Here is a 27,043-nt window from a genome sequence, read left to right on the forward strand (position 1 = left end):
TTGTACGTGTGCTGCAGGTGTAGCCTGTAAAAAGATATTTTCTGTGGCACATCTGATCTGTTATGGGTCTACATGTGTCATGCATTCAGTGTAACCAAACAGTGAAAACTAGTACCGAGAATTTCTTGTGTACTGAATTCTGATCCATTGTTGTCCTAATTGGTGTATCTTTACCATTGATACGTCATCCAGCTCTGTATAGGTGTTAAAGACTCCTTAAATTAACAGTTGGGTTTGGGCTTTCTTTATAGAGTATTTAGTGCATGGCTATTGTGATGTCATCTTTCTTGCATGCCTCTCTTTTGTTCAACTGAATCATTTAATTTCACTGGTTTATTTCTGTGATCCTCACACTTTTTTGTTCTTTTTTCTTTTGCTCCCAAAAATACAATAAAAAGTTGTGAAACTGAGTCCTTATCAACCTTGGACCGGTTAGTAACTGCCCTTTCTCTGCTTGTTTGTATGGTTTTGTGCATGTGTGTTACTTTGTGTGTCCATGCCTGAGACTCTGAACATGCCACGCACCATCTCCACATTTACACAAAAGCTCTAATGGCATTTATTCTTGCATTAAGTGTTGTTTTTGCATTTAGTTTAGCCCACTCTGCAACAGGTTGAGATTTGGTCTTTTCTTTTAGTTTGGCTGATGTTATGCAGACTGCAGCTGAAATGTAATTGGTGTAATTTGTCAATTTCAGATTGGTTGTCAACTCTTTAGAAGCTTTGGAAAGCTGCTTTGCTGTTGGCTCCTCTAGTGAAAAGGTAAGAAAAGATCGGAATTTCTTTAATTTTTTTTTTATACTAAAAGGAATAAACACAAATGACAAATCCTTTGTTTAAACTGTACATATCTAACTGTTTGTAGGAGAAGAACAAGTCTGCAGCGCTCGAGTTGGCCACTCTGCTGCTGTCCATGCCGACCCCTGCAGGTGTCCAGCAGCAGACCAAGGGACTTCTTGCTAGTCTGCATACAAGCCGCACAGCCTACCACAACCACAAGGTACAATTTCATCAATAAAATAATTTATTTGTCAAACCACACCATCTATAAGAGGGTGTGAGTGTGTTCTGTCCTCTTAATATAACTATTTCTATACTTTTTATAATAGGACTGCAAGCTGCAACTATTTTGACAAGCTCAGATATTTGTCTTTGTTATAAGTTATTGGTTATCTGGAGTAGTACAATTCCTGTATAAGGTAAAACAAAGTGATGTATCAGAAAAAAATTATAGGTGAATAATAAGTAGTGATAATATGATATTAATTAAATATGGACAACAAACAGATTTCATACAGAAACAGAAATTGTAGTGTCTTGGTGTGACAATTTTAAGTAATTCCTTGTCGGGTTTCCTTCCCTTAGGACCAGTCCCTTCTGAGCAATGCGGTGCAGTGTCTGAATACTTGCAGCCGTGAGGGGAGAGAACTGGACCCTGATGTTTTTCAGAGGCTTGTCATCACTGCCCGGTCTATTGCAATCATGAGACCAAACAACTTGGTGCACTTCACTGAAGCAAAATCACTACATCATGACTCTGGTAAGAGACCATCATACTCTTTTAGAGTGTTGACAAGAATCAAGGATATTAATAGGATCAAATGGTTAAGATATAGATGTTAAAATTGCATTCCTGTCGGCTAAAATGATTTCTGTTACTAGTTTATGTTTTTCTGTTTTAACCTAGAAACAGACGATGGACAAAAACACATGGATGGTGAAAGCTGTAACTTCATCACGCAGCTTATGAATAACTTTTGGAAACTTCATGCTCTGAAACCAAAGAACGCCTTTCTTGCTCCTGCTTGCTTGCCAGGTGAGTGCAAAACTTTTGGGAGCTTTATTTGAGGGTGAAAATCAGGTTAATAAATGATAGATACTTGATTTATTAATATGACCTCACTCACAGTTATGTTATGTAATTTTCACATAGCGTATACTGTCTTTGGATGTGTATTTAATAAATCAGTGTATTTATCTCTTCTTCTTTTTCTTCTTCAGGTCTAACTCACGTGGAAGCGACTGTGAATGCTTTAGTGGACATTATTCACGCATACTGCACATGTGAACTAGATTACATCAATGTAGCTTCCAAATCTATATGCAAATGTTACTGTGCCCTGTAAGTTTTGTCATATTTCATTGTCAATTTCAAAAAGGTTTGTTAAATTCAAAAAACAGCATGAACAAATCTTTACCAGCCTTTATCTGGTTCCCTTTTAGGACACAGCTGTGAGCTTTGCTTGTAAGCAGGCTCTGATCAGAGTGCTTCGACCTAGAAACAAACGGCGACATGTTACCCTCCCATCTCCTCCACGCTCCAACACACCCATGGGTAAGATTGCAAGAATTGCTCTAGGATTCTGTGTACACTGTTTCTGGATTTAAAGCTCTGTCTGGGTAGGATTCATCTGTAGACAGTGTTGTATAACCTAGTTTTTTATTTATCTTGGCAACTTGAGTCACAAATGTGGCTTGAAAGGGGTTTCAGCAAACATCTGTGCCTGCTTTAGTTCAGTCCAAGTGAAGAACCTGAAAATATGCATCCCATTTTTAAAGGTTTTTACTTCCTTTTTTTGTTTCAGGAGACAAGGATGATGATGATGATGATGACGCAGATGATAAAATGCAGTCATCTGTGCTGACAGGAGGAGAAGAGGGTAGGCAGGAAAGCCAGGAGCAGAATGAAGTGGACCATGGCGACTTTGAGATGGTGGTAAGAAAAGCAAAGACACTTCTTTTAGTTAGTCAGTTACTATTGATGCCTTTCAGACAGTTATTAAATGAATGTGGCACTTAAAGATCACTTGTCAATTTAAACAGACATAATACTCTAGGTAATATTTGAAATAATATTTAGTTATTTTGAGGGGAAAAATTATGTACCTGACTAAGGAAATGGAGGAAATGCATTGCATGCTTATTTTTTCACCTCCCCAGTCTGAGTCCATGGTTCTGGAAACATCAGAAAATGTAAACAATGGAAATCCATCTCCACTGGAGGCTCTGCTGGCTGGAGCCGAGGGTTTCCCTCCAATGCTGGACATTCCTCCTGATGCAGATGATGAAACCATGGTAGAGCTAGCCATCGCACTGAGCCTTCAACAGGATCAACAAGGTCAGCGCCAATAAAATAACAGTATTAAAAATTGAATTTTCAGTTGGCAAATTATGCTGTTACAAAGCAGTCCTCGATAGTTTTCTAAGGTTCAGTAGAGTGATTTCTACCTTAAGTGTTTAACTATAGTTTAAGGAATCATTTAGATTTTGTAACAATTCTTGGAGATCAGCACTAATACAATAATGGTTTATGGTCAGTGCTTCATCTCATTGTACATATGTGTGACATGTTTAGGCAGTAGCAGCAGTGCCCTTGGTCTTCAGAGCCTCGGCCTGTCTGGTCAGGCCCCAAGCTCCTCTTCACTGGATGCTGGCACTTTGTCAGATACCACCGCATCAGGTAACAAGACCACCACAAATAATATATTATAAGCAGGATATCCTGTTGTCATAGCTTCACTGTTTATGCCATCAAGTTCCTAACATCTTTCTTTAAACTATAGTTTCATATTAAAAATGTTTGTTGGTGTTTTTACTGTTATTGATCATGTTGGTCCTTTACATTGTTCCTTTAATCTACCACTCTTTTTTTTAATTAGGTTTTTCCAAGTTAATGATCTTTTTTTTTTTATTTATTTTTTCTTAGAGCAGCTGTCCATTCATCATCTTTCAAGTTCAAGTAGCTAAGAGATAGGGACTTAAATTTATAGTAACATTTTAGAAACAGGTTAAAATAGTGTGAATGTGCTGCATGCTGGCTTGCATTGTTGGTTCACAAGAATAAATTAAAATGATGTATCATGGCCAGATGACTGCGGTGTATTTACTGTTACAGCTATTGCTATGATTTCAGCCCCGGCATCAGATGATGAGGGCAGCACAGCTGCTACTGATGGCTCCACACTGCGGACCTCCCCAGCTGAGCACGGAGGCAGTGTGGGCTCAGAGAGTGGAGGCTCTGCAATCGACTCTGTAGCAGGGGAGCACAGTGGTGGGTGATTTAAAACAGAATACAACATAATATATTTAGGAAATATCAAGATCATGTTTAGTTTTTATTAAAGGAGTATAAATAATCCTATATATAGTGTTAATCATTAACATAATTTTGTCCTAATGTTCTACCTGAGGCATCATGTAGAAAACATTACAAAATCAAGTCTGAAGGGCTTTCTTCATAATGTTTTTTTTTCTATCCTTTATAATGAACCCTAAATAGTGAGCAGTAAATGCAGATTTTGAATACTTACTCATTGTCATTTCATGTCACAACTGACGGCTCATCAAGTTCATTGGGTGGGGTTACTCACTCTATATTCAGACAGCACTACAAAAAAACAATGCATGTAGTTCACTACATATATAGTTTTAATACTAATAAAGGGGCTATATATTGACTAGGTGTGATTTCAGACAGCCTGTTGATGGATTATTTTTGCCAACTACACCCTGGCCTACCCTCTTTAGTTTAGGACACTAATCTCTGTAATATATCCTTTTAAAGCCTTGCATTATTTCTCATGCTATTATTTATTGTCATAAGCAGGCTCACGGTTGATGTGGAATAAAACCCTGCAAACTCACTGCTTACATTTTATTAAGTGTCAATGTCTGTAACGTAATTTGTGCACATTGTTGATGCGTTTTATGTTTACAGTGTCAGGACGCAGCAGTGCATATGGGGACACAACAGTGGAGGGTCACCCGGCTGGTCCTGGTAGTGTGAGCTCCAGCACTGGAGCCATCAGCACCACCACAGCCCAGCAGGAAGGTGAAGGCTCAGAGGGTGAAGGAGAGACTGAAGGAGACATCCACACAAGCAACAGGTCAGAGAAACAGGAATTTAATTAGAATGTAACTGTTGGTAGAATATTGTAGTTAAACTTTTTTCAGAACACATCAGTACACCCCTGAAATGTGAAACAACCCCTCCATTTATGTTGTTTGTCTCATCAGGCTTCATATGGTCCGGCTCATGCTACTGGAACGCTTACTTCAGCACCTTTCCCAACTCCACAATGTTGGAGGAGTCCAAGCCATCCCCTACATGCAGGTTATCCTCATGTTAACTTCTGACCTGGATGGGGAGGATGAAAAGGATAAGGGTGCCTTAGATGACCTGCTTGCACAGCTCATAGCTGAGCTAGGCATGCACAAGAAGGTAATATAAGACTCTTGGTGATGAATCAGACTTAGTTTTTGCTATTTTTTTTTTTATTTAATCCACCTTTTCCCTCTTTAGGATGTGTCTAAGAAAAATGAACGCAGCTCAATCAATGAAGTTCACCTGGTCATCATGAGACTGCTCAGCGTCTTCATGTCTCGAACAAAGTCTGGGTCCAAATCTTCCAGTGAGGTACATCGTTTTTTTTGTGTAATATTATTCTCTTCTCTTCATAAACACTATTGTGGTGTTTAATTAATTGCTCTTTTTTTTTTTTTCTCCTAGTCCTCCTCACTCATTTCCAATGCAACAGCTACTGCTCTGCTCAGCCTGGGAGCCATTGACTACTGTCTACATGTGCTCAAGTCACTGCTGGAGTTCTGGAAGAGCCAACAGGGTGAAGAAGAGCCAGTGACCACCAGTCAGCTCCTCCGTCCACATACAGCCTCCTCTCCTCCAGACATGAGTCCGTTCTTCCTGCGGCAGTATGTTAAGGTATCGAGTAACTAACCAAAACTTATTTTATATATCCAACATTTATTATGAGGGTTTAAAATATTAAGTGTGTCTATTTAGATTGAAGCATCATCAAATTAGACCTCAGCATGATGAGGCTTGAAATAGACTGTTCACAATGTTGTTAAAAAAATCGTAGATTATACTTGTAGAGTCCTTGTGACAAGCCTTTTTTTTAATAAAGGAATGTTCATTTCACTTCACTACATTGATCTTCCACCAGGGCCATGCTGCTGATGTGTTTGAGGCTTACTCTCAGCTGTTGACTGAGATGGTGCTCCGGCTGCCGTATCAGATCAAGAAAATTGCTGACACCAATCCACGTATCCCGCCACCTGTCTTTGACCATTCTTGGTTCTACTTCCTGTCTGAAGTAAGTTATGGAATCTGTCAACATTATAATTTTCTGTGTCTGTCTCGGAAGTACACCACTCATTTTCTTTGCTTTTTTTTTTGCTTCCTAGTATCTGATGATCCAACAGACTCCATTTGTCAGGAGGCAAGTCAGAAAGCTGTTGCTGTTTATCTGTGGCTCCAAAGAAAAATATCGTCAGCTCCGGGATCTGCACACTCTTGACTCTCATGTGCGCAGTATCAAGAAGCTCCTGGAGGAGCAGGGCATCTTCCTTCGTGCTGGTATTGTTACAGCTACCTCTGGCTCAGCCCTGCAATATGACACACTCATCAGCCTGGTAGGTGCACTATAACGGTCCTCTGGCAGCAATTTTCGTTTTCTGTTGACTTTCAGTTACCTTTGTTACGTAATCCTTTCCATGTTTTTTCGTTAACTTTGTCTTAATTTACATTTTCTTTGTGCAGATGGAACACCTGAAAGCTTGTGCTGAAATTGCCACACAGAGAACTATCAACTGGCAGAAATTCTGTATGAAGGATGACTGTGAGTGGTTTTAATTTTTTGCACGTAAAAGCAAAAACAATCATAATTGGAAATGGTTTTTATATTAACATTTTTGTCTCTGACTCCATCTGTTGTTCTTCTCTCCTCTCCAGCTGTGTTGTACTTCTTGCTCCAAGTCAGCTTCCTAGTGGATGAAGGTGTTTCCCCAGTACTGTTGCAGCTGCTTTCATGTGCCCTGTGTGGTAGTAAGGTGCTAGCCAGCTCCTCATCCTCATCCTCGTCATTCTCTGGAGGAGGTTCCAGTAATGCTGGGCAGACAGGTGCTTCTCAGTCTTCTCAGAGCAAATCGTCCAGCAAAAAGAGTAAAAAAGAAGATAAGGAGAAAGACAAAGAGGGTAAGGCAAAAACAGACATTTTGCATCTCCAACTCAATAGCCTTTTGTCTTATGAATGATAATATAAATAATGTAAAATAATCTGCAGGAGCTCATGTACTGACTGTTGTTTTGCTGGTTCTGACCACAGGTGATGGAGTTGGAAGCCAGGAAGACCAGCTGTGTATGGCTCTGGTCAGTCAGCTTAACAAGTTTGCAGATAAAGAGACACTCATTCAGTTCTTGCGCTGCTTCCTGTTGGAATCAAACTCATCTGCTGTGCGCTGGCAAGCCCATTGTCTGGCATTACACATTTACAGGTACAGATGAAATACATTCAGACGTGTCAATTTGATGTCTTTTTCATACTCACCTCGTACGAGGAACTGTATGCATGAGAATATCATCAGTCACATGATTTAAATGTTTACTCTGTCAGAATTTGAAAAGGGTGTTCTCATGAGCCTTAATCACATTAACCCTTTATTTGAAAATGGTCACACAATTTCATGAGAATATATAAACTTCATGAAGTAAAGAAATGTTTTCTAATACAAATTCTTCAAAATGCACGTAAAAATAAATGGACTGAAACAGTCATAGTTTGGTTTACATAAGACAGCCTTCTTGTTTCTTGATGTTTTCTTCTTTCTTGGTGTTTAGTCAACTCTAAACAAACGAATGTTTGTTGAGACTTGGGGCTGTCATGTGGTTCTGTCTGTAGGAACTCCAGTAAATCTCAGCAGGAGTTGTTGCTGGAACTGACTTGGGCCATCTGGCCTGAACTTCCTGCATATGGCCGCAAAGCTGCCCAATTTGTCGACCTGCTTGGATACTTCTCACTTAAGACCCCCCAGACAGAGAAAAAGGTTTGCCTGAATGCCTCACATTTTGGTATCTTTGATTTTTACTCTTTGTAATGTTTATTCTTGTTGTAATATCTGAACTTTTTCCTTGATCGGTTTTAGCTGAAGGAGTATTCTCAGAAGGCTGTGGAAATCTTGAGGGCACAGAACCATATTCTGACAAATCACCCAAATTCAAACATCTACAAGTACGTCTAAACAACACATTGGTAGTAGAAATAAGAATGTAGTTTCAATAGTTATACACTTGCAAATCGAAACCATTCTTCTTTATGTTCTCTTGTAGTACTCTGTCGGGTTTGGTGGAGTTTGATGGCTTTTATCTGGAGAGTGACCCATGCTTGGTGTGCAACAACCCAGAAGTTCCATTTTCGGTATGTGTAGATGCAACATTGAGCACATAAAGACCACAGTTTTATTCAGTTAGATTTTTAATAGACCTTCTCTTTTTGTGGCGGTAAGTGACAGCTCAATTATGCATATTGAAAACTTTAAGTGTATGTTTGTATTAAATGTGTTAATTTATATAAAGTTTGTAGAACTGAGTTTTTATAATGAAAACATACATGTGCAAACACAATGTTAGGTTTTTTCAACACTGTTTTATGTTTCTTGTGTTATTTTATCCAGAATATCAAATTGTCATCTATCAAAGTGGACACCCGCTACACTACCACACAGCAGGTTGTTAAACTCATTGGCAGCCACACTATCAGCAAAGTCACAGTGAAGATTGGTGACCTCAAACGCACAAAAATGGTCCGTACGATCAACCTCTACTACAACAACAGGACTGTACAGGCCATCGTGGAGCTAAAGAACAAGTATGTATTTTCTATCTCTAGTTTTTGTCTTTCTGTCTCTTTCTTTTCTTATCATTTGTGGTATGGTAAAAAATAGAAAACTCCACAAGTGTAAACTAATGGAAAGTTGGGATTAAAATTAGTTGAAATTTGGTGTTGATCATTTCAGATGATCTGTGTGTAAAGCTCAGGTATTTGTTCTGTTTCCAGACCTGCTCGTTGGCACAAAGCCAAAAAGGTTCAACTAACCCCAGGACAAACAGAGGTGAAGATTGACCTTCCTCTGCCCATTGTTGCATCCAACCTGATGATAGAGTTCTCTGATTTTTACGAGAACTACCAGGCCTCCACCGAGACCCTGCAGTGTCCACGCTGTAGTGCCTCTGTGCCAGCCAACCCTGGGGTTTGTGGCAACTGTGGTGAGAATGTGTATCAGTGCCACAAGTGCAGGTGAGTTGTACGTTATTCTGTCCACTTTTGAGGAAAGTTAATCGGATTTTTCTTGCTAATGAAGCTTATTGATTTTGACCAAATTATTTTGTCCCTTTAGATCTATCAATTATGATGAAAAGGATCCATTCCTGTGCAATGCCTGTGGTTTCTGCAAATATGCTCGCTTTGACTTCATGCTGTATGCCAAACCCTGTTGTGCTGTGGATCCCATTGAGAATGAAGAAGACAGGAAAAAGGTACGCTGTTGTTTATTGGGGAGAGACATCAGGCTAAGCCAAAAAAGGTCACCATTTGGAAAAATCTGTGCAGGTCAGATGTATGTTCATTAAATTTTCTTTGTTGTTTCTGCAGGCTGTGACTAATATCAACACCTTGCTGGATAAAGCTGATCGGGTCTATCACCAGCTGATGGGCCATCGGCCTCAGCTGGAGAGTCTTCTGTCTAAAGTTAATGAAGCTGCGCCAGAGAAACCTCAGGTCAGTTTTAAGAAAAACCTGACCAGTAAAACTAACTAAAAACTGAGTTATATTAAAAAAAAACGTCTCAGTCATCTTACTGATAGAATGCAAATGTTAAGTACTGTACTTTTTGGAACATAAGTTAAATGCCCAAACAATAACTCCTAAATGGAAAAAAATATTGGAAGACAATTCAGGTGAAGCAACAGAAAGGGAATCACATTTCGAAGATGAACAAGATGATCTTCTGTGAACAGAATTAGGTTGTTTTTTGCATATATATTGTTGTTTATATGTTCAAAGATCTTTCAAGTGCAGCTTCATCTCATGATTTCGTCTTTTCTGGACCCCAGGATGACACTGGTGCAGGTGCAGGACTTGGTACATCCTCCGCCAATGTGAACAGGTACATTCAACAGCTGGCTCAAGAGTACAGTGGAGACTGCAAGACATCATTCGATGAGCTCTCCAAAATCATACAGGTAAGAGAGGAAAGTGTTACTTTTCATAGGAGCTGGTTGCATTTAGCCTTGGACAGATAGTATTCTGGCCTTTTCTCTTTGTTTACAGAAAGTACTCGCATCCCGTAAAGAGCTCCTGGAGTATGATCTACAGCAACGTGAAGCTGCCACGAAGTCTTCTCGGAGCAGCAGCAGCCACCAGCCAACCTTCACGGCCAGTCAGTACCGTGCCCTCTCTGTGTTGGGCTGTGGACACACCTCATCCACAAAGTGTTACGGCTGTGCCTCAGCTGTCACAGGTCACTGTATCACACTGCTCCGAGCACTTGCCACAAACCCAGCCCTCCGGCAGATCCTGGTCCTCCAGGGGCTCATCCGTGAGCTGTTTGAGTATAACCTAAGGCGAGGTACAGCAGCCATGAGGGAGGAGGTCCGTCAGCTGGTCTGTCTCCTCACCCGGTATGATGTCCCATGTTAAAGTCTATTGTCCTATTGATAGAACAGAAGTTGATTGATTTTTACAAGAGCTAAAGGTGTTTCAGTAAAGCATATATATTCTTAGCTGCTATTTCATATCTAATTAATATATGTCATAGTGAGTAGTTTTGGTAGTTACATGTTGCATGGGGATTCATCATTACATGATCTTTTTTATTTTTGTGGTACAGAGATCATCCAGAGGCGACACAGCAGATGAATGACCTCATCATTGCCAAGGTCTCAGCTGCTCTTAAAGGTCATTGGGCCAATCCTGACCTGGTATGTCCTCTTATGCATCTCATCGTTTGTCCTAAACTAACATTTGTATCCGTATAGGGAGTCAAAAATAAAAGCTAAAACTTTTTCTGATAATTTTCAGTTTTGATATTTACATAATGCCCTTATTTTTCCAACAGGTTAGTAATCTGCAGTATGAGATGCTGTTACTGACTGACTCCATTTCTAAAGAGGGAGGATGCTGGGAGCTGCGCTTGCGTTGTGGTAGGCCTGTTTTCCATAATGGAATGTGGAAACTTCTGTTTATATCACATTACTATCGTTGCTTGTCATTGTCATGGTGAGTGATTACATTAGAGATTTCCACTGTCTAACAGCATTGTTTTTGTGTCTACGTAGCCCTAAGTCTGTTCCTGATGTCGGTGAATATTAAGACACCTGTGGTGGTGGAGAACATCACTCTGATGTGCCTGAGAATCCTACAAAAACTAATTAAACCCCCTGCTCCCACCAGCAAGAAGAACAAGGTAAATATTCCATAATCCACCTTCTCAGTTATTTCTTCTTCCTTTTAGACAAATTCACATGGTTGAATAGCACCCTGTGTCTTCATGATAGGTTTGAACAGACTGACTTACTATGACTAATCTTGCAAACTTACAGAAACCATTATTTTATCTATGTAAAATGATTGAGGTTGTTTTTCTCCTGAAAGGATGCCGCCATCGAGTCCCTGACCACAGTCAGACCATACAGTAATGAAATACATGCCCAGGCCCAGCTCTGGCTCAAGAAGGACCCCAAAGCATCATACGAGGCCTGGAAAAAGTGCCTCCCAGCTAGATGTAAGTACACATGAACTGGATATCATCTGTAAGTAGCGATGGAATAATTAAAAAAGTTGTGCTAAGCCTTTAACTGTTTGCACTGTTGTAACGACTACAGGTCAGGAGAGTTTGCCAAAGCCTCAGGGGAAGGCTGAGCTGAGGAAGCAGTACCTGCTGGAGAAGTATGTGTGGAAGTGGAAACAGTTCATGAGGTCCAGAAAAGGTGAAGGCCTTTTCCCACGCTTACTCAAACTGAGCCACAACAATTGGCTACGCCAGGTAAAGAAGGACATTTAGCTGGGTTCATGTCTTTAACAAAATGAATAAACCACTATTAATTTTAAAATGGAAAGAAGTATTCACCAAAGTTGAATCTGTTTCAGGTTCTTTTCACACCTGCCACTCAGGCTGCCAGACAGGCAGCTTGCACTATTGTGGAGGCACTAACCACAATTCCCAGCCGCAAGCAGCAGGTCCTCGACCTGCTCACCAGGTAGGAACTACAGACAGGAAACAACAATGAACAATCACCACAACACCACTGCTATTAGAACAGAATTACATCTGTATGAATGGAGTCAAATAGTGTAATAATATGCAATAATTAAAAAAGTGTCCTTCATGTACCAAGCATTATTTTAGTTACACAGTATTTACTTTAAAGCATCAATGAATGGAAAATGTGCTTAAAGTAGTATGCAATAATGTACTTGTAACTAAAGTAATCATTTTGTTTATTTATCAGTTATTTGGATGAGCTGAGTGTAGCTGGAGAGTGTGCAGTGGAGTACCTTGGTCTGTACCAGAAGCTGATCAAACCAACACACTGGAAGGTTTACTTGGCTGCTCGTGGAGTCCTGCCCTACATCGGAAATCTCATCACCAAGGTAAACACAAAGAGTAGAAACCACTTGAGCTCTGTTGACTTTTGTTATTTTAATATAAACAGAATAGTGGATGCCGATGTCTTAAAAACATTGCATTCTTAAACAGACCTTTTTCATATGTTCTTTAGGAAATTGCCAATTTGTTGGCTCTGGAAGAGGCCACATTGAGCACAGACCTACAGCAAGGTTACGCCCTTAAGAGCCTCACAGGTGGGATTTTATACAATAATGGTATTGATGTTGGTCCTTCATCAACTTATCAAAACAATCTGAAACATAATGGCTTCAGATTTATGTTAAAATATCCATCCTCTCATATTTCAATGATGTGTGTGGTTTGTGTCTGTGCAGGTTTGCTTTCCTCATTTGTGGAGGTCGAGTCTATTAAGCGACATTTCAAAAGCAGGTTGGTTGGCACTGTCCTCAATGGTTACCTGTGTCTGAGAAAGCTAGTTGTCCAGCGCACTAAACTCATTGATGAGACTCAGGACATGCTGCTCGAGATGCTGGAGGACATGACAACAGGTGTGCACTGACCTCATGTTGCTGCTTTGTTGATTGTTAGTCTCACCACTTTGTTTAAACCAGTGTAAAACAAGTCTTCAAGTATTAAATATCGTTCATTTTTGTAGGTACTGAGTCTGAAACAAAAGCCTTCATGGCTGTGTGCATCGAAACAGCAAAGCGGTACAACCTGGATGACTACAGGACGCCTGTATTCATTTTCGAGCGACTCTGCAGCATCATTTACCCTGTGAGTTGTCTGTGCTTTCTTGTTTTCTTTTGTGAATCCGAGATTAGAATCTGCCATTACCTGATATTTTTGTTTTGTCTTCTGTATCCAGGAGGAGAATGAGGTGACTGAGTTCTTTGTGACCCTGGAGAAAGACCCCCAGCAGGAGGACTTCCTACAGGGACGCATGCCAGGAAACCCCTATAGCAGCAACGAGCCTGGCATTGGCCCTTTGATGAGGGACATCAAGAACAAAATCTGTCAAGACTGTGACCTGGTGGCGCTTCTTGAAGATGACAGTGGCATGGAGGTAAAATTCCATGTCCTTCAGATGTTGCAGGGCTTAACTCTTATTCAATGCATTATCTAATCAAAATCTAATTAGTTTACATGAAAATGAACTTGGTTTCTTGTCTGTATTTCAGCTTCTGGTGAATAACAAAATTATCAGCTTGGACCTGTCAGTGGCAGAGGTCTACAAGAAGGTCTGGTGCCCAACAAATGAGGTGCGGGTTTTTCAGCAATTAGGCAACATTTACAGTGACTATTACAGCAGTTTTTATAATTTAAAGTTTTTATTTTCTAGGGTGAGCCCATGAGAATCATTTATCGAATGAGAGGTCTGCTTGGAGATGCTACTGAGGAGTTCATAGAATCTTTGGACTCAACTACAGGTTAGAGTTTCAGTTCATTAAAATGATGCTCATATTTCAGTAATGTTTATGCTAAAAGCTCTAAAATTAATTGTTTTGCTGTTGTTACAGCTAATTTGCTTCTTAGATATTCTAGTTAATAATGTCTTAAAGAGTAATGAAAAGAGTGATTTGCTTGCATTTATCACAGATGAGGAAGAGGATGATGAGGAGGTGTACAAGATGGCAGGAGTCATGGCGCAGTGTGGAGGACTGGAGTGCATGCTCAACCGTCTGTCTGGAATCAAAGACTTTAAACAAGGACGACATCTGCTCACTGTAAGCTCATGTGAAGCCCATGTGAACTTTTTTTTTCTGAGTTCTTAATATGGGTTTATTTTATTTTTAACTCCAGGATCAAAACTTTAAATTTTCTGGATAAATGTAACAAATCTGCCTAAAGATGGGAGCTAATTGGTGCTGCTCTGTTTCGCTTACAGGTTTTACTGAAGTTGTTCAGCTACTGTGTGAAGGTGAAAATTAACAGACAGCAGCTTGTCAAACCAGAGATGAACACACTCAACGTCATGTTGGGAACTCTTAACCTGGTGAGTGATACAAGCTATTATTTTAAGGATTCTTTGATAAATAAGTGTGATTTTAATGTGTCTGTAACTCAATGTTCTAATTTCTTCAGGCTTTAGTGGCAGAACAGGAAAGTAAAGACAGCGGAGGTGCCTCAATAGCAGAACAAGTTCTAAGCATCATGGAGATCATTCTGGATGAAGCCAACGCTGAGATCTCAGAGGACAAGGTGAGTTTAACAAACCAGACTGACTTTCAGAGACGGACAGATGTAACTGCTCATTTTTTCCTGCCTGGTTTTGAAGTTGTTTTAAGCTTGTGTTGGTTTGTGTCTCCAGGGTAACCTGCTGCTGACAGGAGATAAAGATCAGCTGGTCATGTTGTTGGACCAGATCAACACCCCATTTGTTCGCTCCAACCCCAGTGTCCTCCAGGGTCTGCTCCGTATCATCCCATACCTGTCCTTTGGTGAACTGGAGAAGATGAGAATCTTGGTGGAACGCTTCAAACCATGCTGTAGCTTTGACAAGTGAGTCACTTGGTTCTCTGTTATAAACATATACTGTCCATTTGTCAGATTTGTGCTCTTTTTGAGAATTTTGTGGTTTTATCCTTCTTACAGAGTACTAACTAACCTCTGTCTGTGATTTCTAAGGTATGACGAGGAGCATAGTGCAGATGAAAAGGTGTTCTTGGACTGCTTTTGTAAAATTGCTGCTGGTATAAAAAATAACAGTAACGGTCATCAGTTGAAAGACCTCATCCTGCAGAAAGGAATCACACAGAGTGCACTGGACTACATGAAGAAACATATCCCCAATGCCAAAAAGTAGGTTTTTGGTTGACATAAGTGCCAAAAACATTTGACATAATTCTTTTTAATTTTTTTATCATTAAACCATTATATTTTGTTTCACATCATTAGTCTTGATGCAGATGTTTGGAAGAAGTTCCTCTCTCGGCCGGCGCTGCCCTTCATTCTCAGATTGCTCCGTGGTTTGGCTACACAGCATCCCCCCACACAGGTACTGACGATTATTTGATGTAGATGCCAATAAGGAATAGTGATGTGAAACCTGGCGATATTTGACCAAGCTTAGGAACAAAGAATCAGCCATTGAGACAAACCCAAAAATTCAACAACATGACTGGACGTCCCCTTCTCTCTGCAGGTGTTGATAGGCACAGATTCAATATCCAACTTGCACAAACTGGAGCAGGTATCCAGTGACGAAGGCATCGGCACGCTGGCAGAGAACCTGCTGGAGGCGCTGAGGGAACACAGCGACGTGAACCTGAAGATTGAAGCCGCCCGCAGAGAGACTCGAGCTGAGAAGAAACGCATGGCTATGGCCATGAGACAGAAGGCACTGGGGACACTGGGCATGACGGTACTCACATGTCCACTGGAATATTTTTTTTTTCCTCTTTGGATGCTCTTAATTTGTATCGGTCACATTATTCAGTGTCTCTATGTTTAGATGCATAAAACAGTCCTTATTTTGCCTCAACTATTATTGTTTTCATATTGTCTTATGGGTTGGTTTTGTGTTTCAGACCAATGAGAAGGGTCAAGTGGTGACAAAGACCTCACTGTTGAAGCAGATGGAGGAGCTGATAGAGGAACCAGGATTGACCTGCTGTATCTGTAGAGAGGGTTACAAATTCCAGGTACAAAAACACAAGTAGAGTAGTTTAACTTCAATAAGTCATTTACGTAACGGGGGAAAAGAACTTGCCCTGTTTTCATGCAGCAATTCTGTTTCATGTTTTATCTTAGCCAACCAAAGTCCTGGGTATTTACACATTCACAAAGCGTGTGGCCTTGGAAGACTTCGAAAATAAGCCTCGCAAGCAGCAGGGCTACAGCACTGTGTCGCACTTTAACATAGTCCACTACGACTGCCATTTGGCAGCTGTCAGGTAGCATCAAACTTCCTCATGTACCTGCTGATCTCTATTCAACCTCAGAAATACTCCATGAAAACTTCAGTTGAATTCAATCTGATCACGTGTTTATCATTCTCAGGCTGGCTCGTGGGCGAGAGGAGTGGGAGAGTGCTGCTCTCCAGAATGCAAACACCAAGTGCAATGGGCTGCTTCCTGTGTGGGGGCCACATGTGCCAGAATCAGCCTTTGCTACATGCTTAGCAAGGTAAAATCAGCCCATATATGAGCTGTATGGAAAAATGTTTTTACAATGGGTAAAATCAGTCAGCAGCAACTATGTTTTTTTTATACAGGCACAACACATATCTGCAGGAGTGCACAGGTCAGCGGGAGCCCACATACCAACTCAACATCCACGACACCAAACTGCTGTTCCTGCGCTTTGCAACCGAACAGTCCTTCAGCGTGGACACGGGAGGAGGAGGCCGAGAGAGTAACATCCACCTCATCCCCTACATCATCCACACTGTGCTCTATGTCCTCAACACGTATGTACCCATCCATGCACTTTTCTGTTTGATCAATTGTCTGCTTCTGATGATGTCATGTCACTGCATTGCTGTTGCATGACCTGCAGATGGATTTGGGGGCGGGGGGGGGGGCTTGGAAGTGTGTGATGGTTAGGTTACCCACAGAAACATTTCCATCTTCTTTATATTCAATGTTGCTTTTTTCCACATTTAATGCTTGCAGAAGAGCAAATTTTAACTGGTTTATTAAGGAGAAATGCTGCATAACAAAATACTTTCCTGCATACATTTAGCCCTGTAAACAGTGCATAGAGGACCTTCACGTCTCAGTGTCTTCATATACTGTATTTGTTACTTAAGCACAAGGGCTACATCGCGGGAGGAGAAGAACCTGCAGAGTTTCCAGGAGCAGCCATGTGAGAAGTGGATGGAGAGTTCATATGACGTCGAAGGGCCACACTATTTCACCATCCTGGCCATGCACATCATGCCGCCTGAACGCTGGAGGACCTCACGTCTATACTTTCTACGACGACTCCTGGTCACCGCACATGCCCGCAAGGTTTCTGCAGTCTGCGCAAACAAGTATGAAGCCATTTTCTTACTTTATTTCTTCATTTTGATATTTAATATTGATGTATACTACTAAAGACTAAGACTCTTATGATATGTTTATTCTGTTTCTAAACAACCTCCTGTCTTCTTATGTTTTTTTTTTTATCTGTAGACTCACAGACAAAGCACCAAAGGAATATGCAGTCTATCGCTCACCTCTTCTCTTCTGGGGCCTGGTGGATCTGGTCTATGACATGTTCAGGGTAAGGACGATGTTACAGTTATTTAATGTGACACTTGATTTCCTGTGAATAGTGTTGGTCTTCTGTTCTTGGTAGGTCTTGATCAGTGTAACACATTTTTACATTTTATCCTTTTTTATAAAGAAGTAAAACACATTTAATGAAATATAGAAACTCTCCAAACACACAATATGTGATTGCATTTCTTTAACTTCAGTCCATCTTTAATGTAATGTTATCACTGGGACATCACTTAAAATATGAAATCTGCACACTGGTGAAGCTGCAGTAACTGATTCCATCCTGTTTTTCCTTTTTTGTCCAAGCAGAAAGTACCCACCAGTAACACAGAGGGCGGTTGGTCCTTCTCACTGGCAGAATATGTCCGTCACAACGACATGCCCATCTACGAGGCGTCAGAGCGTGTGCTCAGGGCGTTCCAGGACGAGCTCATGCCCGCAGAGTCTTTGTCAGAGTTCTTTGATGTAGTAGGTCAGTATATGAGCAACCACAGGACATAATATAATACACAGGACTCAGTAGACTGATCATTTAGTAAATATGAAGACTGCAATACTAATAGGTCTGCATTTTTCTTTAGGAATTTTCAGTATAATTATTGTAATTTTAGTTGTTTATGGTTTTCAAAAAGTTGAATTAAATGGCAACACAGACAGATGACGTACTGCTGTTGGTGTAAAACAAATTAGATTTCATACCCACAAAAATATTCAACATAACTATGGAATAAAACTGATAGAGATGAAAACTTTTTAGTTTATAATTACCCCACCCCCCGAAAGGGAGACAAGGGGTATTTTTTTTGGTTCAGTTTGTTTCTTTAACACTTTAGCAGCAAAACTATTAGTTGAATTCGTACTGAATTGGGTTTATAGATTGCCAGTGACCCAGAATACATGTGATTACATTTTGGGGAAAGTAGGTCAAAGTTCAAATTTTTTATGAATTAAAAAAAAAAAAAAAAATTCTCGTTTATTTATAATGGCCAAAATTTGTCTATGCTGACATTGTTGCATGCATAGACATGATGACATCAACTGGATCGATGCCAAAATAAGCTACAATATGTACAGGGGGCGGGCTTTGTTTTACCTGGGACCACTTGTTTTAGATGTAAACACTCAACACAGTTTCAGCCTTGATTTTATTTTACTTAGTTTATGAAAATCCGTTTCCTGACCTATTTTTTTGTTAATTATAACTTAATGAGTTCTAATGTGTCTGATCTCTGACTTGTACAATTATGAGATTAGAAGAGATTAAGACAAATGGGTAAAGAATACTTGAAGAATTTAAATCTTATATTTTCGACATGCAGTGCTTTTTCTCTATTTCTAAGTCTTGTCTTTCTTGGATTGGTGTATTTTTCTTCATACCGTGCACTTAGGGAATATTTTGCCTTTTACACACATGTTCATATTCTACATCATGCTCATAAAGTGTTTCAGCTCCAGACTATAACTTTCTTGCTTTACAGACATCTAAATGTGAACAGAATACGGATGCTCTTCTGTCATCATTCTACTCATGTGAATTTTGTTGCGAATGATCGCTTCCCTTCCCTAAACTTTCATTTGTTTCATTTTCCAGGCCTCCTCTCCGATATCCCAGACCCGGATCTCTTCCTCCAAGATTTGTTGAACTCTGTGCCGTGATGGCCAACCTCACCACACACCTCCAAAAAACACAACAGCCCTGCTAACGAAGTTCAAGTCGGGACACTTACAACTGAAAACAAAAAGATCTTTTTTCTTTTTCTTTTTACACACCGACACACACCGATGACACATACGCAGAGTATACACCATGCTTCCTACTCACCTCCCTCCCCCAGATGACATCTTCAAATTAACGTTAAGCAGAAACTATGTGTAGTCTAAAAATCATCCACTTTTGGCAACGTGTCTGTAACATTTAACACAAAAATACAGTGCTGAGAAAAGGGGGGAAACGCATTAAAACAGAATTCAGCCTGACTTCAGAGGTGAAGACATGAAGTTGAAACAAAGATTCGAGACTCGGCTCAGTGTGAAGGACGTCCCTGACTGTTGGCACCAAAATATTACACACTCTGTCTGATTCTTCAAGTTGCACATGAATTCTGTTTTATCGCGGATCTTTTTTTTTTTTTTGGCTTTCATCCCCCCCTTAATGTTGGGGTGCAACATTAAAGTAACAAGAAAAACCTTTGGGGATTTGACCCACCACATATTAAGAGTGGCATTTGATTTTATCCTTTTCCTTTTTGTTTGTTTGGTTTAAGTTTTTTTTGTTTTTTTTGGGTCAGAGCTTTTTAAAAATGGCACGAGGTTTCAGTGTCACATGGTTGCGAGCTAACCTGTCCTTTCCTTCTGGGCTTTTGCTGTTTGGTCTTTATGTAGATTCTAACTGGAAACTGAGTGACGGACAGAAAAAACACGTTTTTGATTTTGTGTGTTTGTGTAAGGTTTCTTTTATCAACTTAAGAAGTAAAAGGGGCAAAAAACAACAGTGAAGAAACTTTTATTTTCTTGCATAAAGCCATGCCTTGGTAAAAAACAAAACAAAAAAAACAAACAAAAAAAACAAGTGAACTGATTGTTGAGTGGTTCCATCTGTTGCAATGAAATATCAGACCTGTCTAAATTAATAATAAAACAGACCTACATTATATCCTTACACACTTTTTGCCTTGACTAATGGTTTTGTTGTTTGGTTTGTTTAGTTCTTTTTTCTCTCTGTAGTCGAGGAAAATTCCCCAGTACCAGCTTTTCTGGAAAACAAAAGGTGCCGTTGAGTTTTATTCTCAGTGATTGATCTTTACAGACGCTGTTAAATGGTGTCATCTTTACTCAAGAGCTGAATGCATGGTGTGGAGTTCACCCGACTTATTGTTAATTCGCCTATTCCCGCTGCTACAATGTTCAACTGTTGTTAAAGCTGAATGTCTGCTTTTTGAATTTAGCCGATGATTAATAAAGCCGTAATTATTCCAAATCTGATCCAGGTTAACCTCCTCTGTTCCCGCCACTGGATGGACATTTTATGTCTTTAAGGTTATAAAAAAATAGACCCAAAAACCCACAGAACTGTTAAGGAGCTTTACTTAAGTGTATGTTTGTAAGTATATGTCTTCAGGGGATATAATGCAGTACTAAAAGAACTATTCACATAGTTTGAGTAAAATATCTCAATAATGTAACAATACTCTGTTACATTGTTGATCCTGCATGAAAAAATCCTGTTTAAGTGAAAATACAGCAAGATGAGCAGCCAAATATTTTTCAAGTATAAAAGGAATTCCAGGTTTGGTTCATTTGACTTGTATATTGTTGTATGTAACCATTACATTATTAATACTGAAGCACTGGTGTCAATTTTTTTTTTACTTTCATTATCATTTACAGTCATTTATTTCCCTAATATACAGATAAAACGTGCACAGTAGTTCAAAAGTTGTCCGTGGGTCTTTGTATGCCTACCATGTACAAAAACAGAAGAGGAAGAAAAAGTAAGCAAACAAGTAATAAAAATATAAACAAGTATGTACAGTGGTGGCCAAAATTATTAGAACGCCTGAAAGATCTGAAAATATTGACTTTTTTTGCCTCAAAATTGTGATTTTTATCTCATAATGTTCATGAACAGGGTTTCTGCGGGGTCTTAAGTCTTGAATTAACAAATCGTTTAATACCTTAAAAAAAGTCTTTAAAAGGTATTAAATATGATATGGTAGTTCTTAAGTTATGTAAACTTGTTCGCTGTGTTGTTTAAATGCATCTGGGAAATGTCCAAGCTGCAAAGAAAGTAACGTTAGTACAGTTCCACCCGTTCCATCCTGACAATTATAGTTATGTTGAAATTAGGCGTTGGAGTAAATAAATACATTTTCCTGAATTCTAGGAGTCTAGGAGCCAGTATGGCTGTGAAATGGGCATTAAATAACGTTCTAAGTAATCTTTAAAAGGCTTGAATTTACAAATCTTCATTTAATACCTTAAAAAAAATCTTTAAAAGGTATTAAATTTGATATGGTAGATCTTAAATTATGTTGCCATAAATTGGTTTGCTGTGTTGCGTTTAAATGTGCCTGGGAAATGTCTACGCTGCAAACAAAGTAACGTTAGTCTACTCAGTTCCACTCGTTCCATCCTGACGATAACTATTATTACTATTACGTGTTTGTTTGCGTGTTTGTTTGTTTGTTAGCAACTTTACAGGAAAACTATTCCAACCATCTTTACCAAATTGTACCCACAGATAGGCCTAGGCCCTGGGATGAACCCATTAAATTTTGGGCCAAGTAGGCCAAAGTTCAAGGTCACAGCAAGGTCACAAAATCTACAATTTTCCTGTCTCTCATCATTGAGCAATTTTCAAAAATTCATAAAAAATTCAAAATGACTCCGATTAGCCTCCAATTTGATCCACCTGTAGCTTATAAAACTATCTTGTATCTGGCACAAAATTGTCCACATCCACTGTGGAATGTGGACTCTGTGGACATTTCAATTTAACACTGAAAATCCCATTTACGTCACATTTTTCATGATAACTCAACAAATATAGATTGGAATTTAATATAATTTGACATACACATGACTGGTACCAAGCTTCAACTTTTTCTGCTGTATGGAACAACCTTGAAACTGTTACATTTAAAAAGAAATAGTCGATCCACACATGCACACCGCTCAGGTTGCTTGGCGGACGTTTGCGTTCTCTGAACACTTGTTAATTATATTGAAATTAGGCGTTGGAGTAAATAAATATATTTTCCTAAATTCTAGGAGTCTAGGAGCCAGTATGGTCATGAAATGGGCATTAAATCCTTTTCTGAGTAGTCTTAAAAAGTCTGAAATCTAACTTCTAGATGAAACATGCAGATCTGAGCACAACAAATGTCAAATGAAGTGAGTGCTACTGTTTTTATCCAGTTTCATGTGCAGGATTAGCCTTGTACATTCAACAGAATAACACAAATATGTCCTAAGACACAAATGAACATTAATTTAACCACAATCACATCAGATGATCACACTAGGAATTTAACTTCATCTGTAAAGGAACATGATTGTGCGACATTAGCAGTGATATAGGCTTGTTTTTTGTAGGAAAATGACTCAAATCTTCATACGATAACTCTATTCTATGGTTTATTGAATACGATGATGACTTTGTAGATATGTCATTTATTTTATGGGTATTTTATGGCTAACTTAAAAAAAAAGATGACAAGATAGGCTTATTTTATGGTGACTCCCAAATTAATTAAACTAAGTGTATCACCATTTGTTATCTTCAGTATTTTTCAGTGAGAAGTTTGTATTTTCCTGAAGAAAAGGTGACTTATTCAGCACTGTATCATTAACTAAATGTAAAAACTCGTGTCCACATTCACCGTCATCTGTCCAACTACGTGAATCAGTTTAAAGGACATGCACGAACTGAGAATAATTAAATGTCAGAATTAGAAGATATTTTAATGTTCAGGTCAAAAGGTTTTCTGCAGGGATTAAGTGATGTATGTGAGTAAGATGAAAACAAAAGAGATGGAAACATGACTGTGTGTGATCGAACAAACCACTAGGAGGCAACGTGTCGATTATACTGAAATGAATTCTCATATAAAAGGTGCAGTTCACCATTTTCACATTTTCAGTCTAACGTAAACTTCAGATGAATGTCAAAAAAACCAAAACAAAACAAAAAAAAAATAAATAAAATAATTTATAAGGGTGGAAAATGAAGTGGGAATCTAATTATAAAAGATGTAATAAGAGCACTTTTTTCACCAGTGTACTTCATTTCATTATTTTTATTTCAACTTGCATAAGGAAGCACATATTGCACATTTCACTCATGGCTTTCAGGTGTTTATACATTTATCACCTTACACTTACAACACTCCCCACTCCTTTAAAAGCACTAAATTTAGTTACATAAAGTATGCATTGGCATAAACATTTCCCCTTCATACAAAGGAATATGGCTTTAGGTCTAACAAAACCTTAACAGCATGGTCAGTAAATGACCGGTTTTAAGGAAAACTGAGGCTTAAGGCATAAAAATGCACATTTTAAGGCCCATTAATGGACCAGGTAACATCACAGTGTACATGGTCATGGATGACGGGTAACAAAAACCCACTATGTTCATGTTTCACTCTTACTGTGGAGTAAAAAACGCTCAAATACAGTAAGTTTTAAAGAAATAAAACTACTTTCAGAACAGTCCTCCGTCTGTATGTCCTGTATTCGTGTCCTCATTGGCAGCACAGCGGAGCCACGTCCTCTGCAGGTGAAGGGAACAGCCTCAAGGCCTGTCTGGAGGATTTATTGTAGCCGTTGTGGAAAATCAAGGCCTTTTTCACAGCAAAGAAGGACACGGTTTTGTCCCAAACGTCAGAGCTGGACATCCCACCGCTGAGCTGAGCCTCCAGGGCCGAGCGAAGCCTCCCTGCCCCGTCTGTGCACTTCCTCTCCAAAGCCATGACCTTACACAACCTGAGGACGAGGAGGAACATCAGGTTAATACTTCAGTCAAACAGAAGCTTCATTCGAGGTTCCATCAGTGTAATATTAGGCTGTAACTGAGCAGAATGAGCACTGATCTGGATGTTTTCACTTTAATCTGGTTCCATGTAAAGTACCTACAACCAGGATTTAGAACCTTTGGGACCCAGTTTTACAAGGGGGGAGAATTGAAGTCAATGTTACATATACACTAAAAAGAAAATAATCGGTGGCAACTTTATAACTCTAATTTGAATAATTTTTACTGCTCTTGATTGCAATCTAAACCAGGGGTGTCAAACTCATTTTTGTACAGCCCAATATGATCTGAACTGGGCCAGACCAGTAAAATAATAATGGTTAAAAAAGTAAAATTGTATTATGAAAACATTTACATCTACAAAGTCTCCTTTAAAAAAAATGTGAATAACCTCAACAGCCATGAACAACCTGAAATTTCTTAAGAAAAATAAGTGTAGTTTTAACATTATTACATCTCAGTTTATTATTTACACATGTTCATCACAACTTACAGTGGATCTACACATACACAAAACATTTAGTAACAGCCAGAATATTGTTAAAATTGCATGTACTTCTCTTAAGACATTTCGTGTTGCTTATATTCCTTCAGGTTATTCACATTTTTTGTGAAAGGATAGTTTGTAAATGTTAATTTTCATGTAATATTCCTATTTTTCCTCACAAAAACACAGAAAAATCTGGAGTTGTCATTATTTATAGGTTACTATAAAAGTATTTAGCCCATAAAGATCCACCTTTGACCAAAACCATCTACTGATCTTTTTTTTTTTTTGTACATTTGTTCCATGTTTTTTTTTTTTTTAACCTATTCTTGTATTTTACTCTTTAATTAGGTTTTTATTTCTTCTTCTGTACACCACTTTGGTCCACTGTGGTTGTTTTAAAGTGCTTTGCAAATAAAGTTGGATTGGATCTAAACTGTTTAATACCTGTTCATCCATTAATCCTATCAATACATGTAAATAACTGGTGTAAAATACAGTTTGTCATCTTTTCATGGTCATCAGATACGACCCATTTGGATGTTCAGAGGCTCTGTAGTTACCGTGGAAACACTGTCATCTTCTACAACATTGATTCACCAGTAAAACCCATAGAGTTAGATCAATGACAGTGGATGGATACACTGGGTTTGTGTTCAGTTAATGATAAATTTTGCTGAAAATGTCACTTTTTCTTCATTTTTCTCTTTTTCTGATATAATAACCTTTGAATTTACTCAGAGCTTTTATGAACATCTACATGATCAGTGAATTAAATATAGAAAAATACCAGATTTTTACTGAAGAAACACTAAATAAAGAGGATAATATTACAATAAATGGTGATAAATCACTTACGAAAGGTTAAATATAGAGAATAATTCATTTGCGAACCACCACAATGGTAGCACTGGGTCTTTATGGGTTAACTGGTCTGACCCACTTGAGCTCAAACTGGTCTATATGTGTATGTGGCCCCTGAACAACAATGACTTAATGTCTTCAGCGTAATTTTTGCATTTCACAAATTCATCCCACAGGCTGGATCGGATGCTTTGATGGGCCGGTTTTGGCCCTTGGGTTGTATGTTTGACACCCCTGGTCTAAATAAACTGACAAACTATAATATGTTAAGTTTATTAGGATGGAGGAAGAAATTAAACCAGTCTATATTCTATAGTATATAAGACTAAATACTGAGCAAAGTGGGAGAAAACCTTTGCCTGGACTAGACTGGATCAGATCTTTGTTGCTTTCTATCATAATTAACTGTTCCAAGAAAAAATGGTGATTTTTTTTTTTTTTTTTTTTAAGATAAATGAGTAGATATGCAGTGAACATTGAGAGAAGATCTATAAAAACACTAAAAAACTTGAAGCTTTCTGTCAGATTAGTTACAATCTTCATGACAAATGTAGTTAGAGAGTTAAATTCCTCTGTGATGGAAAATATTCCACTGCGGTGCTGCGTTCAAGGCCCCGTTGGCCTGCTAAAACTCATATCACACAGTCTTCAAGAGCCACAAAAGTCTACAAATAAAACAACCTTTAAAGACAAAATAAGGAATTAAACTTTGCCAACTTTAACTAACAAACCAGATGAATGTTCTTACGCTGTGTGCTGATCTCTCATGGTGCATTCAGGTGTCGTCAGTCCACTCAGCGCTGGAATATATGTTATGATATGACCCACCGAGTCCCCCTACCCTTATATACTTAAACTAACTTTCCCATCGATTTAATGCCATGCCGGTTCTCACACACGTTGGCCAATCACAAAGCAGTCTTATGACAATAGGATGTGAATAAATTAGTGGAATTCTTCTTGTACAATGGCTTCAGTCCAAACAAACAGGAGGGAGGGGTCCGCAGCCTGATGTGACACGAGGGGGCACACATCCTCGTTATTGTGAGGATTCTGAATGATATGTGGTGGGAACATGGTGGAAAACATCTGCCTACATAGAGGATCTGGTTAAAGATGGTGGATAGAGTTGTTAAGTATTGTGTTGACAGAAAATAGAAATGAATGTTGAATTTAGCTCTAAAAGTTTGGAGGAAAAGGGTAAATATAAAGGTTTTGAGAGATCAGATCAGTATTGAAATGAAAACTGATCTTGTAAATCAAAATAATCCCTCAAAACTGATGTCTAACTGTGTCAAAGTACTAAAAAATATTCTCAAAGTTATGATTTAATATCGCAAAATGACTTAGTTTCTGAAAATGATGAGAAATCTTGTCAAACATAATGAGTCAGTATCTCAAAGGAAAGAAAAACTGATGGAAAAGTGATCAAAATAATGTAAAATTCTCTGAAAATAAAGATTTGACAACTCAAAATAGTGAAAAATAATGTAGTAAATGGATCAAAATGGAGAAAAACCACCA

General features: G+C 38.8%; 1 protein-coding gene across 1 annotated transcript in view; it reads left to right on the forward strand.

Moving 5' to 3' along the window:
• ubr4 (ubiquitin protein ligase E3 component n-recognin 4) overlaps positions 1-20,615 on the forward strand; it is a 45,912-nt gene extending 25,297 nt beyond the window's left edge. The window contains 57 exon segments of the mRNA XM_030139805.1: positions 699-762; positions 866-1,000; positions 1,366-1,540; positions 1,688-1,816; positions 2,002-2,094; positions 2,097-2,122; positions 2,224-2,335; positions 2,586-2,716; positions 2,941-3,118; positions 3,356-3,460; positions 3,896-4,051; positions 4,718-4,886; positions 5,017-5,221; positions 5,303-5,416; positions 5,510-5,719; positions 5,964-6,113; positions 6,205-6,432; positions 6,560-6,638; positions 6,752-6,994; positions 7,125-7,293; positions 7,698-7,842; positions 7,942-8,027; positions 8,126-8,213; positions 8,470-8,663; positions 8,853-9,092; positions 9,193-9,331; positions 9,447-9,572; positions 9,908-10,036; positions 10,125-10,474; positions 10,684-10,774; positions 10,912-10,996; positions 11,132-11,259; positions 11,448-11,577; positions 11,678-11,838; positions 11,943-12,052; positions 12,305-12,446; positions 12,575-12,656; positions 12,798-12,971; positions 13,079-13,200; positions 13,292-13,489; positions 13,605-13,685; positions 13,766-13,853; positions 14,023-14,150; positions 14,312-14,419; positions 14,509-14,625; positions 14,735-14,925; positions 15,052-15,225; positions 15,322-15,421; positions 15,569-15,787; positions 15,954-16,067; positions 16,177-16,319; positions 16,426-16,551; positions 16,640-16,834; positions 17,177-17,401; positions 17,544-17,634; positions 17,943-18,105; positions 19,225-20,615. Of these exon segments, the coding sequence (XP_029995665.1) occupies positions 699-762; positions 866-1,000; positions 1,366-1,540; positions 1,688-1,816; positions 2,002-2,094; positions 2,097-2,122; positions 2,224-2,335; positions 2,586-2,716; positions 2,941-3,118; positions 3,356-3,460; positions 3,896-4,051; positions 4,718-4,886; positions 5,017-5,221; positions 5,303-5,416; positions 5,510-5,719; positions 5,964-6,113; positions 6,205-6,432; positions 6,560-6,638; positions 6,752-6,994; positions 7,125-7,293; positions 7,698-7,842; positions 7,942-8,027; positions 8,126-8,213; positions 8,470-8,663; positions 8,853-9,092; positions 9,193-9,331; positions 9,447-9,572; positions 9,908-10,036; positions 10,125-10,474; positions 10,684-10,774; positions 10,912-10,996; positions 11,132-11,259; positions 11,448-11,577; positions 11,678-11,838; positions 11,943-12,052; positions 12,305-12,446; positions 12,575-12,656; positions 12,798-12,971; positions 13,079-13,200; positions 13,292-13,489; positions 13,605-13,685; positions 13,766-13,853; positions 14,023-14,150; positions 14,312-14,419; positions 14,509-14,625; positions 14,735-14,925; positions 15,052-15,225; positions 15,322-15,421; positions 15,569-15,787; positions 15,954-16,067; positions 16,177-16,319; positions 16,426-16,551; positions 16,640-16,834; positions 17,177-17,401; positions 17,544-17,634; positions 17,943-18,105; positions 19,225-19,289 (8,119 nt within the window). The 3' untranslated portion in view covers positions 19,290-20,615.
• Positions 20,616-27,043: the final 6,428 nt, after the last annotated feature.

This window comes from Sphaeramia orbicularis, chromosome 7, assembly GCF_902148855.1.
Source record: "Sphaeramia orbicularis chromosome 7, fSphaOr1.1, whole genome shotgun sequence".
Lineage (NCBI taxonomy): Eukaryota > Metazoa > Chordata > Actinopteri > Kurtiformes > Apogonidae > Sphaeramia > Sphaeramia orbicularis.